At 55.2% G+C, this 15,128-nt stretch overlaps 1 protein-coding gene across 1 annotated transcript; it reads left to right on the top strand.

The window, feature by feature from the left end:
- The first annotated feature begins 396 nt into the window (after positions 1-396).
- Positions 397-14,649, top strand: IL13RA2 (interleukin 13 receptor subunit alpha 2). The gene is made up of 8 exons (XM_054388582.1): positions 397-475; positions 1,109-1,260; positions 3,404-3,557; positions 4,868-4,988; positions 10,526-10,710; positions 11,791-11,948; positions 13,520-13,664; positions 14,543-14,649. The coding sequence occupies exons 1-8, from the start codon at positions 397-399 to the stop codon at positions 14,647-14,649; spliced, it is 1,101 nt and encodes a 366-aa protein (XP_054244557.1).
- The last annotated feature ends 479 nt before the right edge of the window (positions 14,650-15,128 follow it).

Here is a 15,128-nt window from a genome sequence, read left to right as displayed (position 1 = left end):
AGAGTCCAGCACAGGGCCCCTGAGCTGCTGGGGGGAGGCACAGAAGATGTGCTGCAGGGGGCTTGGTGACTGAGGCACAGGCTGCTGAATCTTCAGAGAGAGCTCAGTTAGGCAGAAGTATTTCACATGGAGCCAAGCCATCCGTGTGCTGCCATAGCCCAGAGTTCCAAGCCCAGGTGCCCTGGGAAATGATTAATCCCAGCTGGCACAGGGGGCTCAGGGCCCTTCTGGCCGGTGCCCAGCCTGCCCTGGGAATGCCAGGGCCCTGCCAGCTCCCAAAAGCCTCTCAGCTCTGCTTTATCCCTCCAGCCTCCCTGCAGAGGAGCCACAGGAGCACTGCTGTGACCCCCCAGGACTGCTGCTGGGACCCCCCAGGTCGTCCATCTGGAGCCCCGAATGGCCGTGCAGAGGCTCCACTCGCTCTGGGCGACGCTGCTGTGGGGCTGTGCGGTGTCCTTCTCCTTCCTCACCACAGGTACAGCTCCTCCTGCCCCCCTGCCCCCCTGCCCCTGCCTCCACCTCAGCTTAGAGCCATAGAATTGTTCCAGTTGGAAAAGACCTTCAAGATCAGAATCAGTCACAGAGGTGTCAGGGTTGGAAGGGAGCTCAAGGCTCATCCAGCTCCAGCCCCCCTGCCGTGGGCAGGGACACCTCACACCAGAGCAGAACAAGCCCTTGGGAAATTCTTCACATGAGTTTGCTGTGAACCAGACCCTGGTTTTCATTTCAGTTGCTGCACCTAGGAACTATGCCCTGCTGGAATCATTTCCCATTTGCCATGTGAGAAATGTGCAGTGCCATGAGAGCCATGAGGGTGATTCGGGAACTTGAGCATCTCCCCTGTGGAGAGAGCCTGAGAGCCCTGGGGCTGTTTAGTGTGGAGAAGAGAAGGCTGAGAGGGATCTGATCAATGTCTATCAATAGCTGAGGGGTGGGGGGCAAGGGGAGGGGGCCAGGCTCTTTTGGGTGGTGCTCAGTAATAAGCCAAGGAGCAATGGAGTCAAACTGGAACAGAGAAGATTTCAGCTCAACATGAGGAAATGTTTTTGTTCCTTTCTTTGCTGTACTTCCACACTCTGCCTAACCCTCTGCTTCCTTTTCAATGCAGTTGCCCCACCACGAGACCTTCAGATCACTGACCCTGGGCTCTTAGGTTGCCTTGATATTGAATGGAAACCTCCTGCCAGGCTGCAAAGCCTCAATGATTGCACAGTGACCTACAAGCTTGAGCACCACAACGCTGGGGACAGGGACTGGAAGGTAAGGGCAGGCACTGTTACATCCTTTTAACTCAAGAAATGGGTTGGGTTGGAAGGGACCTCAAAGCTCATCCACTTCCAACCCCCTGCCATGGGCAGGGACACCTCCCCCCAGCCCAGCTTGCTCAAGGCCTCATCCAGCCTGGCCTTCAACACCTCCAGGGAGGAGGCAGCCACAGCCTCCCTGGGCAACCTGTGCCAGTGTCTCACCACCCTCACTCTCAACAATTTCTTCCTCATCTCCACTCTCAGTCTCCCCTTTCCCAGCTCAAAGTCATTGTCCCTCATCCTGTCCCTCCCAGCCCTTGTCCAAAGTCCCTCCCCAGCTCTCCTGGAGCCCCTTCAGGTCCTGGAAGGCTGCTCTGAGGTCTCCCTGGAGCCTTCTCTTCTCCAGGCTGAACAGCCCCAACTCTCCCAGCCTGTCCCCACAGGGGAGCTTCTCCAGCCCTCTGATCATCTTGGTGGCCTCCTCTGGAGCCTCTCCAGCAGCTCCAGGTCCTTCTTGTGCTGGGGGCCCCAGAGCTGGAGGCAGTGCTGCAGGTGGGGTGTGAGCAGAGCAGAGCAGAGGGGCAGAATCCCCTCCCTGTGCTGCTGCTCTCCCTGCTCTGGATGCAGCCCAGGACCTGCTTGGCCTTCTGTGTTGCCAGCACAGGTTGATGTTTGCCTTTCAATCAGGATTGGTCCCAGAGCAGCTCCAGCTTTCCATGCTGTCAGCCTTTTCCAGTGGTTTGAACCCTTTGACAGATGGCATGTGCTTCAAACTGTCCCAGCAGCAGCAGCAGCCACAGCAAGGGCTGCTTCTGTCACAGGGTGTGCTGCTTGCTGCCAGAAATAATCCCATCTCATCCAGTGGCATTCCTCATTGGAAAAGGCACTCCAGTTTGAAGGAAGTCTCTACAGGACTTGACCTGAATCTGATTGGCATCCTTAGGGATGTGGAGCAGTGAATCAATAAATGATTAACGTCCATTAATTATCCCAATGTTGTAGCATTCCCTCTGTCCAGCAGGGTGCTTCTGATCAGCATTTGCTTTGTCATTTAGAGATGGCACTGCCACTCTGCCCCAGCTGATGGCACCAGGGCAAAGGGAAGGGTTGGACAATGTGTTTGGGGGTGCCTAGAAGATGAAAGCAGCTGCAGGGTTAGGAAGGTAAATCATTTGGAAGAAATTATTTAGAGTGAGGGTGATGAGACCCTGGCACAGGCTGCCCAGGGAGGCTGTGGATGCCTCCTCCCTGGAGGTGTTGAAGGCCAGGCTGGATGAGGCCTTGAGCAAGCTGGGCTGGTGGGAGGTGTCCCTGCCCATGGCAGGGGGTTGGAAGTGGATGAGCTTTAAGGTCCCTTCCAACCCTTCCATGATTCAAGATTCTGTTTTCCCCTCTACTATAGTGAGAGGGAATACATCTGAGAAAAAAAAAAAAACAAACAAAAGAGAAAGCTTCAGAGGGGTTCCTCAAACAGCCTAGCAAAGGGCTGAGCCCAGCAGCAGGCAGTGGTGAGCCCATGCTGAGCTGCCTGGGGACTGCTCCACCCTTGCAGGTTGGCGTTGTGCCTCTCCTGGAAACCATCAGTTACAGCACTCCTTGTCCCTGCTCTTTGTGATCGTCTCATGTCACTAGCATCTCATGTCTCCTTCTCTGGAGACTTTCCAGACCCATCTGGATGTGTTCCTGTGTGACCTGTGCTGGATTCTATGGTCCTGCTCTGGCAGGGGGGTTGGACTGGAAGATCTCCAGAGATGCCTTCCAACCCTTAACATCCTGTGATCTGTGATCCTAACAAGTGCCTTTCATCTGTGTCTGTGCTGGTGTCCTGGTCAGACTCTCCCTGCATTCCTGTGCAGACTACCCTGGGTGATGCTGCTCTGGCAGGGGGCTTGGACTGGATGATCTCTTGAGGTCCCTTCCAGCCTCTAATGTTACAGCAAGACTGTGATGTTGTAATTCTATCGTAAAAAGTCATTCCCAAGCCACCTGGCCAGTGGGATCCTGTGCCACCTGCTCTAGGTGCACCTGCTCTGGCAGGGGTGGTTGGACTCAGTGACTTTGAATCCCCACCAGGCTGTAAGTCTCTGGAATGGTAGCTAATTGTGCAGCCCCCCCTGGGACACAAGGGATGCTCATCAAGTCTGTCTTTCAACCAGGTTCTTTTTACTAGGAAGCTAAAACTCCGAGTGGGGTTTGACCTGAGCAGGACTGCTGAAGTGAAGGTGCAGACCCTGCTGAGAGGACAGTGTACTGCTGATGTGGAGGTGCACAGTGACTGGATTTATGCCACCTTCCAGCTCCCCTTGCAAGGTTAGCATCAGCCTCCAGCACCTGGGGCACTTCTGCACTTTGCATCAGTCTGCTGCATGAACCACTGCTGCCCTGAGGCTTGCTGGCTGGCAAAGCTATTGCAGGGCTTGTGGAGGTATCAGGCACCAGAGCATCTCTGCTGGGTTGTGGAGGTATCAGGCACCAGAGCATCTCTGCTGGGTTGTGGAGGTATCAGACACCAGAGCATCTCTGCTGGGTTGTGGAGGTATCAGACACCAGAGCATCTCTGCTGGGTTGTGGAGGTATCAGACACCAGAGCATCTCTGCTGGGTTGTGGAGGTATCAGACACCAGAGCATCTCTGCTGGGTTGTGGAGGTATCAGGCACCAGAGCATCTCTGCTGGGTTGTGGAGGTATCAGGCACCAGAGCATCTCTGCTGGGTTGTGGAGGTATCAGGCACCAGAGCATCTCTGCTGGGTTGTGGAGGTATCAGACACCAGAGCATCTCTGCTGGGTTGTGGAGGTATCAGGCACCAGAGCATCTCTGCTGGGTTGTGGAGGTATCAGGCACCAGAGCATCTCTGCTGGGTTGTGGAGGTATCAGACACCAGAGCATCTCTGCTGGGTTGTGGAGGTATCAGACACCAGAGCATCTCTGCTGGGTTGTGGAGGTATCAGGCACCAGAGCATCTCTGCTGGGTTGTGGAGGTATCAGGCACCAGAGCATCTCTGCTGGTTTGTGGAGGTATCAGACACCAGAGCATCTCTGCTGGGTTGTGGAGGTATCAGACACCAGAGCATCTCTGCTGGGTTGTGGAGGTATCAGGCACCAGAGCATCTCTGCTGGTTTGTGGAGGTATCAGGCACCAGAGCATCTCTGCTGGGTTGTGGAGGTATCAGGCACCAGAGCATCTCTGCTTCCACTGGCTGTGGCTGCTGGGTTCCTGGGGCTTATTTCCCTCTGCTCATAGGCCAGCTCTGCTGGGCTGCCCTGCAGGGGCTATTGCAGAGCTTGTAGATGTATCAGGCACCATAGCAGCTCTGCTTCACTGGCTGTGGTTAATGGACACCTGGAGCTTATTTCCCTCTGCTTGTAGCCAGCTCTGCCCTGCTGCCCTGCAGGAGCTCCACTGCTGGAAGGCAAGGTCAGTTCTGCATCTTGCTGCTCTAAATCTCCTGAGCTGGCTGGTGTGGGAAGCAGAGCACTTGGCAGCAAAGCCCTCTAAGGCTGGTGGCTCTCCCTCCTGCCCTTTGCTGCCCTTCAAGTGCAGCACACAACTACAGTGATGGTTCTGCTGAGCCTGACTGGGAGCTCCTTCAATGGTTCAATTCCCTTCTCATTTGACAGGAAAGCTGGAATCAGAGGTTCAGAATTTCCACTGCATCTATCATGACTGGGAATACCTGAAGTGCACGTGGCAGCCAGGTCTCCTTGCTCCTCAAGGTGTCCATTATGGGCTGTACTATTGGTATGTATTGGGAAGGTAGGGAAACATCCAGGCAGCAGTCAAGGGGACCCCTCAGGGCACTGAAACACTTTCGTGGCTGGCAGAGCTATTGCACAACCCACCCAGAGTGGGCAGAAATGATTTCCTGGCAAGGAAATTCCAAATCCCTGCTTGCTTCCCTAAAATCAGGCTCCTGCTGATCTTGTAGGGCAGCAGAGGTGGGAAAGGGTCTGGAAAACAGGGCTGGGGAGGAGCAGCTGAGGGAGCTGGGGGTGTTTAGTGTGGAGAACAGGAGGCTGAGGGGAGACCTCATTGCTCTCTACAGCTCCTGAGAGGAGGCTGCAGTGAGGTGGGGGTTGGGCTCACCTCGAGTGAGGGACCCAGAACTGGACACAGCACTCAAGGTGAGACCAACCCCTACTAAACTAGTTTAGGGCTATGCCTTTAAGATTTTTCACAGAACTTGAGCAGAAAGTAGGAAAAAGTAAATAAATCACTATTGGGAGTAAAAGGGAAATAAGGATTGTTCTAAACAATTCCATTGGAGGGATATCTCCCAGTAGGTTTAGATCCCAAACCAGTCTTTAGTTCAGTTCTGTTCTGTTCTGACCTTTTCTTCTTGCTTCTTGGGTGGGAAGATACTAACAGGCTTCTGCCAACCTTGACTGCATTGTTGTGACTGTGTCCAGTGCTGGAGCCTCTGTTCCAGGAAGGATCTGGAGGGGCTGGAAGGTGTCCAGAGAAGGGCCACGAGGATGAGCAGAGGGCTGGAGCTGCTCTGCTCTGGAGACAGCCTGAGAGAGTTGGGGTTGTGCAGTCTGGAGAGGAGAAGGCTCCCAGGAGACCTTCTTGTGGCCTTCCAGGATCTGAAGGGGGCTCCAAGAAAGCTGGGGAGGGACTTTTTAGGCTGTCAGGGAGGGATAGGACTGGGGGGAGTGAAATAAAGCTGGAAGTGGGGAGATTCAGGCTGGATGTGAGGAAGAAGTTCTTCCCCAGGAGAGTGGTGAGAGCCTGGAATGGGTTGTCCAGGGAGGTGGTTGAGGTCCCATCCCTGGAGGTGTTTGAAGGCCAGGCTGGATGAGGCTCTGGCCAGCCTGCTGTAGTGTGAGGTGTCCCTGCCCATGGCAGGGGGGTTGGAACTGGCTGAGCCTTGTGGTCCCTTCCAACCCTGACTGATTCTAGGATTCTCTGATTCTATGTCTGGTATTAACCTATCCTGACTGTTTCTCTCTTCCCTTTGTACAGGATATTCAGGGGGAGGCAGAGAGGGGGAGGCAGGGAGCCAGCTTTCCCTGGTCTTTGGCCCCTTGTGCTGTTTTGTTAATTGTAAATCCCTGTAAATATTGTCAATATTGTACATTTGTACATATTCAGTGCATTTCCTTGTAGAGTGTGGTTTGGCTTGAAAATACAGCTCCAGTTGCTTCCAAACTGAGCTGGTCTGGGGAGGTTAATGTTGGGGGGGGAGGGGAGAAGGCTTTTAACCCACCACAGTCGTTTTAAAAAAGATGTTGAGATGCTGGAAGGTGTCCAGAGAAGGGCAAGAAGGCTGGGGAGGGGTCTGGGGTCTGGGGCACAAGGCTGGGGGGCTGGGCACAGGTGGGAGGGTCTGGAGCACAGCCCTGTGAGGAGAGGCTGAGGGAGCTGGGGGTGTTCAGCCTGGAGAAGAGGAGGCTCAGGGCAGACCTCATTGCTCTCTACAACTCCCTGCAGGGAGGCTGTAGCCAGGTGGGGGTTGGTCTCCTCTCCCAGGCACCAGTGACAGAAGGAGAGGACACAGTCTCAAGCTGCACCAGGGGAGGTTTAGGCTGGATGTGAGGAAGTAATTCTTCCCAGAGAGATTTGCCATTGGGATGTGCTGCCCAGGGAGGTGGTGGAGTCACCATCCCTGGGAGGGTTTAAAATAAGCCTGGATGAGGCACTTGGTGCCATGGGTTAGTTGATCAGCTGGTGTTGGCTGATAGCTTGGACTGGATGATCTCTGAGGTCTTTTCCAACCTGGTTAATTCTGTGATTCTGTGACCTGGTTGCTGTCTACAGCTCCCTGAAAGGAGGTTGGAGCCAGCTGGGGATTGGTCTCTTCTCCCAAGTACCAAGTGAGAGGAGGAGAGGAAATGTCCTCAAGCTGCACCAGGGGAGGTTTAGGTTGGAGATTAGGAAGAATGTCTTTGCTGAAGGAATGGTCAGGGATTGGAACAGGCTGCCCAGGGAGGTGGTGGAGTTTCCATCTATGGAAGTGTCTAAAAGTCCTCTAGATGACTTCCATCACAGGTTCAAAAAAGCCTTTTCCACCTCTAAACCAAATCCTTGCTCTTTGACCCCAAACACTCCCAGGTGGTTTAACCAGAGCAGAATTCCTGGCACTGAGCTTTTCTCATCTTCCCTTCCCAACCATTCCATGATTGATCTTCCCCTCCCCCCAGCCCCCATTTTTTTCCCCCGATCTACTTCAATCTCAAGTTGATTCAACTTTTGAATGGAATTAAGGGATCTGGTTGAATGTACTTTAGAGATATGGTTTCCTCATGGACTTGTCAGTGTTAGGCTAAGGATTGGATTCAGGGATCTTGAAGGGCTTTTCTTTTCCAAGCTGGATGATTCTGTGACTCCCTGTCACCTTTCCTTTTCATTCGCCTCCACTGAGTGCTTCCTGCATCTTGTCTGTCACAAAGACATAGAATCCTAGACTGGATTTGGTTGGAAGGGACCTCCAAAGCTCATCCAGTCCAACCCCCTGCAGTCAGCAGGGACATCCTCCACTGGATCAGGTTGCCCAGAGCCCTCTCCAGCCTCACCTTGAAGATCTCCAGGGATGGAGCCTCAACCACCTCCCTGGGCAACCTGCTGCAGTGTTCCAGCAGCCTCCTGGTGCAGAACTTGTTCCTCACATCCAATCTCAATCTGCTCTGCTCTCATTTCAAACCATTGCTCCTGGACCTGTCCCTGCAGGCCTTTGGGAACAGTCCCTCTGCAGCCTGCTTGTAGCCCCTCCAGGTACTGGAAGGCTGCTCTGAGGTCTCCCTGGAGCCTTCTCTTCTCCAGGCTGAACAGCTACAACCTCTCAGCCTGTCCCCACAGCAGAGGTTCTCCAGACCTCTGATCATCCTTGTGGCCCTCCTCTGGACCCTCTCCAGCAGCTCCAGGTCTCTCTTGTGTTGGGGTCCCATATCTGGCCCCAGCCCTGCAGGTGAGGTCTCCCCAGAGCAGAGCAGAGCAGAGGGGCAGGATCCTCTCTCTCCAGCTCTGCCCACACTGCTTTGGATGCAGCCCAGGCTGCCCTTGGCCTTCTGTGCTGCCCATTGCTGGCTCCTCTCCAGCTTCTCCCCCACCAGCACCCCCAAGGCCTTCTCTGCAGGGCTGCTCTCAATCTCCTCACCCCCAGCCTGCATTGCTACCTAGGGCTGCCCTGACCCAGCTGCTTGTTCTTGCCTTTGCTGCATTCACCTGGATCATTCTGGCTGCACATTCCCCTGGGTCCCAGTGCAGGTGTCTTCCAGAGGGGACTGTTCAGCAGGAGGTTTCCAAGCTCTGTGAACCCCAGATAAAGAGCAGGGCTCACTGGCAGCTTAGCAGTTTTAGCCTTTAAACATATTTTCATCCTTGGCAGTTAATAGTTTTAGCTTTTAAATACATTTTCATCCTTGACAACTTAATAGTTTTAGCCTTTAGGTATATTTTGATAGCCTTAGCTCATCTCACACAGGCTGCCAAGGGCACCAAACTTGCCTGTTTCTGTTATTTATTTTAAGGTACTGCCTAATGACCCTGTCCTGCAAGCAAAACAAAACCAGGCCTAGTGGGTTTGGACAAAGTTAAACCTTATTGAGTGCCTCAGTTCCTATGATTTTATGCAATGAAATAATTGGTTTTCTGCAGAAAATCAGAGCTGCTTTTAATAGTTTCCATGTAGCTGTTGGAAACAGCCTTCAAAGCAGAAATGCTGATTTAAGGACATTCTGCTGACTACAAGGAGTTTCTTGAAGCAGATGGTGGAAATTGGTGATTTCTTCCTCAGAAAACCCAGCAAAACACTAAGCCGGAAAACCCAACCCCCCAGCAATCCCAACCCTTACTTCAGTGCCTGTAACAAACCCAGGCTGCAGACTGAGAGAGAGTGTGGCCCCTGCCAGGGCATCCTCTGATCCCTGGGTGTTAAGGGTTGCAGCACTGCCACCTGAAGTGTTTCCCCCAAACAGGATGTGCTGGGCAGGGAGACCTTCATTAGGTGCAGACTACCATGGGTGGCTCTAGCCCTGCCTCAGAGGCACTGACCCTGCAGGGGCTCAAAAGGTAACAGAACCATTGCATCATAGAACCACAGCACTGCTGAGCTTGGAAGAGACCTTTCAGGTCATCAAGTCCAAGCTCACCTAGAGCTCACAATCCCACCAGCTTGCTCAAGGCCTCATCCAGCCTGGCCTTCAACACCTCCAGGCAGGAGGCAGCCACAGCCTCCCTGGGCAACCTGTGCCAGTCTCTCCCCACCCTCACTCTCAACAATTTCTTCCTCATCTCCAGTCTCAGTCTCCCCTCTCCCAGCTCAAAGCCATTCTCCCTCATCCTGGCACTCCCAGCCCTTGTCCAAAGTCCCTCCCCAGCTCTCCTGGAGCCCCTTCAGGTCCTGGAAGGCTGCTCTGAGGTCTCCCTGGAGCCTTCTCTTCTCCAGGATGAACAGCCCCAACTCTCCCAGCCTGTCCCCACAGGGGAGCTTCTCCAGCCTCTGATCATCTTGGTGGCCTCCTCTGGAACCTCTCCAGCAGCTCCTGGTCCTTCTTGTGCTGGGGGCCCCAGCAGTGGAGGCAGTGCTGCAGGTGGGGTGTGAGCAGAGCAGAGCAGAGGGGCAGAATCCCCTCCCTGTGCTGCTGCTCTCCCTGCTCTGGATGCAGCTCAGCACACAGCTGCCTGCTGGGCTGCCAGGGACCAGTGCTGGCTCCTGGGCAGTTTCTCACCACCTGACACCCCCAAGGCCTTCTCATCCAGGCTGCTCTCCAGCCACTCCTCACGTAGCCTGGATTTGTGCTTGGGATTGCCCTGACCCAGCTGCAGGGCCTTGCACTTGGTGTTGAACATCATGAGGTTGGCTCAGGACCAGCTCTGCAGCCTGAGGTCTCTGCATCCAGGTCTCCTCTGGATGGATTCCTTCCCTCCACTGTGTCATCTGCACCACACAGCTTGGTGTCTCCTGCAGACTTGCTGAGGGTGCCTCAGTCCCACTGTCCATGTCTCTGACAAAGATGCTGAGCAGCCCTGGTCACAGTATGGACCCCTGGGGATCTCCACTTGTCACTGGTCTCCATTTGGATATGGAGCCTCTGACTGTGTGCAGCCCTCCAGCCAAACCCTTACCCAGCCAGTGGCCAGCCCTCAAGCCCAGGCTTTTCCAGCCCCAGTGCCTGATGTCTCCCACCCTGCTTTGTGTCCCCTGGCTGAGGCAAGGGGTGAGCAGGACAGGAGTGATACTGCAGGCTGAGGTTCAGTCCCACAGGAGAGGCCTTCCCCAAGCAGTGGCTGCCACTGCCGTGGTCCTCCTGTCTGTCTGCTCTCCTGACACCCCTTAGGTACGAGGGGCTGGGCCAGGCAGCGCAGTGTGAGGACTACATCCAGGACCATGGCATCAACACAGGCTGCAGGCTGCAGAACCTGAGCCGGGCGGAGTACAAGGACCTGAGCATCTGCGTCAACGGCTCGGGGGCAGCCGCCCTGCTGCGCCCTCTCTATGCCACCCTCCGTCTGCAGGACCTGGGTGAGCCTGGCAGCAAAGCAGCAGGGCTCTGGCGGCACCGCTGGGCACCACACACCCAAGGCTCAGGCCTTGCAGGAGGGGCTCCAAGAAAGGCTCTTGGAGGTGGGAGGCTGTGATGGGTCTGGGTGGGTTTCCCCCTGGAGAAGAAGGGCTGTGGCCTGTGCCATGCAGGACCTCAGTCTCCAGCAGCGTTTGCAGGTGGGCAGCACCACTTGGCAGCACCCTGGAGGGTCTAGTGGGTGCCTCCAGGTGCTGCACTTGGCAGCTGTGAGCAGCTTGGGACACAAATGACCTGCAGGACAGGTGGCAGAGCAGCTTCAGGGGGTTTTGGCCTGGGCAGCACTGCCCCAGCAGTGGTGGCGGTGGCTGGCAGCCATTCCTGAACCACAGCTCTACTCCTGCAAGCATGGGAGAGATCCTTGAGCTTTGCTCTTCAAACCAAGCTGAGGGCTGAGGAGAACTGAGCGCTGGGGTCTACTAGAGACAAAGTGGCTTTCAAACACGGGGAGGCAGGGAGAGAAAGCAAAGCCCAGCATGACACGAGTGCTCTTCACTGTGGGCATGAAGGAGCCTTCCCTGGTGTGGGCACTGCCCATGCTGATGCAGCTACCCCCTGGGAATGCCAGGGGGATCCCCAGCTGCTCCTCCAGTGAAGGCCTAGGCACTGATAAGCAGGATTGCATCTGCCCTCAATCAGAGCCTCTCCTGGGCTGCAGTGTCAGCACAGCACTGCTGCAGGCTCTCATGCAGCAGCCAAGGCTGCCCTGGCAGCAGAGGGGAGGCTGGATGTCCTGGCTATGAGGAGAATATGCCAAGCACAATGCTCACCCCCCAGCGCCTCAAACCCCCTGCACCTCAGCCTCAAGGAAGGATGTGGCCCAGCCCATGGGTCAGGTTAGAGCAGCCAATCTGCAGCCTCCCAGCATCCTGCCCCTCCAGCAGCAGGGCTGAGAGAAATAGGAGCTCAGGAATCCCACCAGTGGGAAAAGGGCTAGAGGCTAGCAGGGATTAACTGAAGCCTTTCAGACTGAGCTGTCTGACTGCACCTCTGACTTTCTCTCTCTTTGTTGCCCCTCCCAGCAAAGCCCTCTCCCCCCACACGGTTGGTGGTCTCCATGTCTGCAGCTGAGGAGCTCCACGTGGCCTGGAGCCCCCCGGGGGGTGAAACACCACCCCAGTGCCTGGAGTATGAAGTGCAGCTGGCAAGAGATCAGGGGGAGGCCAAGGCTGCCTGGATGGTAGGGACCCCACTGAGCATGGCACAGGGAGAGGGAGCAGTGGGGGAGCCCTGCCTGGGGCAGCACTGGGCAGAAGGCAGACTGCAGGGTGGGGGCTTGCCCACCATCATGGGCAGTGTTGGCTGCACAGTGGCTGGGCTGGGCAGGGATGCTGGGTGGTGCTCTGCTGCCATCACCAACTGGCTGCATCCCATGGGTCCTGGGGTGTATTAGAAGGGCTGTGGTCAAGAGAGCTTCTCCTGCCCCTCTATTCTGTCCAGGTTAGGCTGCATCTGGAATATTGTGTCCAGTTCTGGGCCCCTCAGCTCAAGAAGGACCTCAGGGAACTGCTTGAGAGAGTCCAGCACAGAGCCACAAAGATGCTGCAGGCAGTGGAACATCTTCCTTAGGAGGAGAGCCTGAGGGAGCTGAGGGCTCTGGAGCTTGGAGAGGAGGAGCCTGAGGGTGACCTCATTGCTGGTGCTAAAGATGTGCAGGGGGAGTGCCCAGAGGCTGGAGCCAGGCTCTGCTGGGTGATGCCCAATGGCAGCACCAGGGGCAGTGGTGGAAGCTGAGCCATAGGAAGTGCCATGGGAACAGGAGGAAAGATTTTGTCACTGTGAGGGTGACAGAGCCCTGGAACAGGCTGCCCAGGGGGTTGTGGAGTCTCCTTCTCTGGTGATATTCCAACCCCACCTGGATGTGTTCCTGGGTGCCCTGCTCTGGCAGGGGGTGTTGGACTGGATGAGCTTTGGAGGTCCCTTCCAGCCCCCAACATTCTGTGACTCTGTGATTCCTGCTGAGCACCCTGACCTCCAGCTGCAGCATTTGCTTGGGCAGAGGAGATCCCAGCCCAAGGCTCTGAGCAGAGGCACCCCCAAGCCTCCTGCCTGTTCTCAGGAAGCTGCCACTGCAGAAATTTAGAGTCTGTGGTGCTGTGCTTACCTGACCTGTGCTGGCACAACCTGGCCCAACAGAGCCACACTCCTCAATCTCTCCAGAGAAGTGGCCTGGGGACACAACACATCTTTTGTGCATGGTCCTTTTTCCTTCTGCATTATCTAGGTGCAGTTTTGAGAGCAACACCTCATTAGTGTAGGAGCACCTGGAGGGAAGTTTCTTCTTTAATTGCTATATTCTACACAGGAATCTTCTTAATGGAAGATTCCCTAATTAGCAGGTACCAATGGCAACATCCATGATGGCACCCCCCAGAATGGAGATTCATCTCCATCATCATCTTATTGGTTTTAGCTGCTCCAAAATGATGATGAAATTATTTAGAAGTGCCAAACTCACAGAATCCCACAACAGATCTGGTTGGAAGAGACACCTCCAAGATCATCCAACCTTCAGCCCAGCACTGAAGGGTCAACACTAAACCATGTTCCTGTTGGACACTCCCAGGGACGGTGACTCCACCACACCCCTTGGCAGAGCATTCCAAGATTTGAAGAAGCCTTCCACTGAGGAAACATAACCCAAGGGTTTTCAGAGCCTGTAGATGATGCCCAGAAAGATCAGGCCATGGCAGAGACCTACTGGTGGGGGCATGTAACTCCTTAACCATGTCTTCTCTCTTCATTCCTCAGTCTGTGTCAACCCAGATGGAGACAGCTTTGTCAATTCCCAGAGCAAACCAGAGCCTCTCTTCGTGTGTTCGTGTCAGGGGGAGGACAAACATCCTGTGTGCTGACCAGGGCTTCTGGAGTGAATGGACACAGGAGTGCTTCTCTGGTAGGGAGCCAAGGCAACCAGCATCCCTGGAAAGCCTCTTTGGGACCAAGTGCTGGTGGTTGGAGTCCAGCACTGGGAACCCAAAGCAACCATCTCCAGAGAGGTTGTTTGGGACCAAGTGCTGGTGGTTATGTCCAGCACTGAGGTGGGATCTTGGTTTAGCTTCAACCTGCTCCAGCACAACCATTCCTAGAGCTTTGCATCTCTCAAGCAGTGAGGGCAAGTCTCAGGAGATGAACATTTCTGCACCACTGCATGGGCACAGCTGTGCTGGAGGTGTGCCAGAGAGGGCACACAGTCCTCAGAGGTTCTCTGCAGGTCTTCCTGCTGGCTGTCCCACACCATGGATCATCTCCTTTGCTCCCCATGGTCTCTGCAGGGCTGTACCCATGTGCAGGATGGAGAGGGCAGGGAAGAGGCACACAGTGGTGGCTACATAGACATCTGAAGGAGGCTACAAGAAAGCTGGGGAGGGACTTTTGAGGGTGTTAGGGAGGGATAGGACTGGGGGGAATGGAGCAAAACTAGAAGTGGGGAGATTGAGATTGGATGTTAGGAAGAACACCATGAGGGTGGTGAGAGACTGGCAGAGGTTGCCCAGGGAGGCTGTGGAAGCCTCATCCCTGGAGGTTTTTGCAGCCAGGCTGGATGTGGCTGTGAGCAACCTGCTGTGGTGTGAGGTGTCCCTGCCCATGGCAGGGGGGTTGGAACTGGATGAGCCTTGAGCTCCCTTCCAGCCCCTAACATTCTGTGAGTCTGTGATAAATATCTGCAGGGTGGCAAACCTGGGCACAGGGAGTTTGCACTGGAGCCCAGGGTCTGTAACAGCTCCAGAGCCTCTTCTGGCCTTTCCTTACTTGCTTGGTTTATTTTTGCAGAGTCCAGGAAAGGGGACAAGCAGCTACTTATCCTCATCCCAGTCATCCTGAGTCTGTCCAGCAGCCTCATCATATTTATGTTGCTTGGCCAGTGCAGGAAAAGGTAGGTGCCAGGGCAGCCTCTTCTTTAAGGGTATGACCCCAGTGTGGCCTGGCTCAGAGCCCAGGGCTCTTGCTGGAACTCTCTGGAGAAATTAACTTTTGCCTCCACTTTCCAGTGCCCAGCAAGGCCTGGCAGTGGCACAGCTCAGAAGGTAAAGCAATCAAATGGTTGAATTGTTCACAGTGACAAAGGCACTGCCTGCAAGGTGCCCTCAGGGCAGGAACTCCTGGGTCCCCCCTGGCACAGACCCCAACCTTTGCTGCAGTCTGAGAACAGAAATGCAGCACAAGTTCAGCCCTGGGCTGCAGGCACAGAGCTCACCCAAAGAGGTGTCCCTGGGCTGGGGAAGCAGCAGCACAGCCTGGGACCAGCCCTGGCTCTGCTTCTGCCCTGCCTCAGCTGCTGGTGGTGCTGCTGCCCCATGCTGCACCCCTGCTGCTGCCCCTCTGCTGCTGCTCCATGCTGCACCCCTACTGCTGCACC

This window comes from Indicator indicator, chromosome 17 (genome assembly GCF_027791375.1).
Source record: "Indicator indicator isolate 239-I01 chromosome 17, UM_Iind_1.1, whole genome shotgun sequence".
NCBI lineage: Eukaryota > Metazoa > Chordata > Aves > Piciformes > Indicatoridae > Indicator > Indicator indicator.
This window is presented reverse-complemented; position numbering and strand designations above follow the sequence as displayed.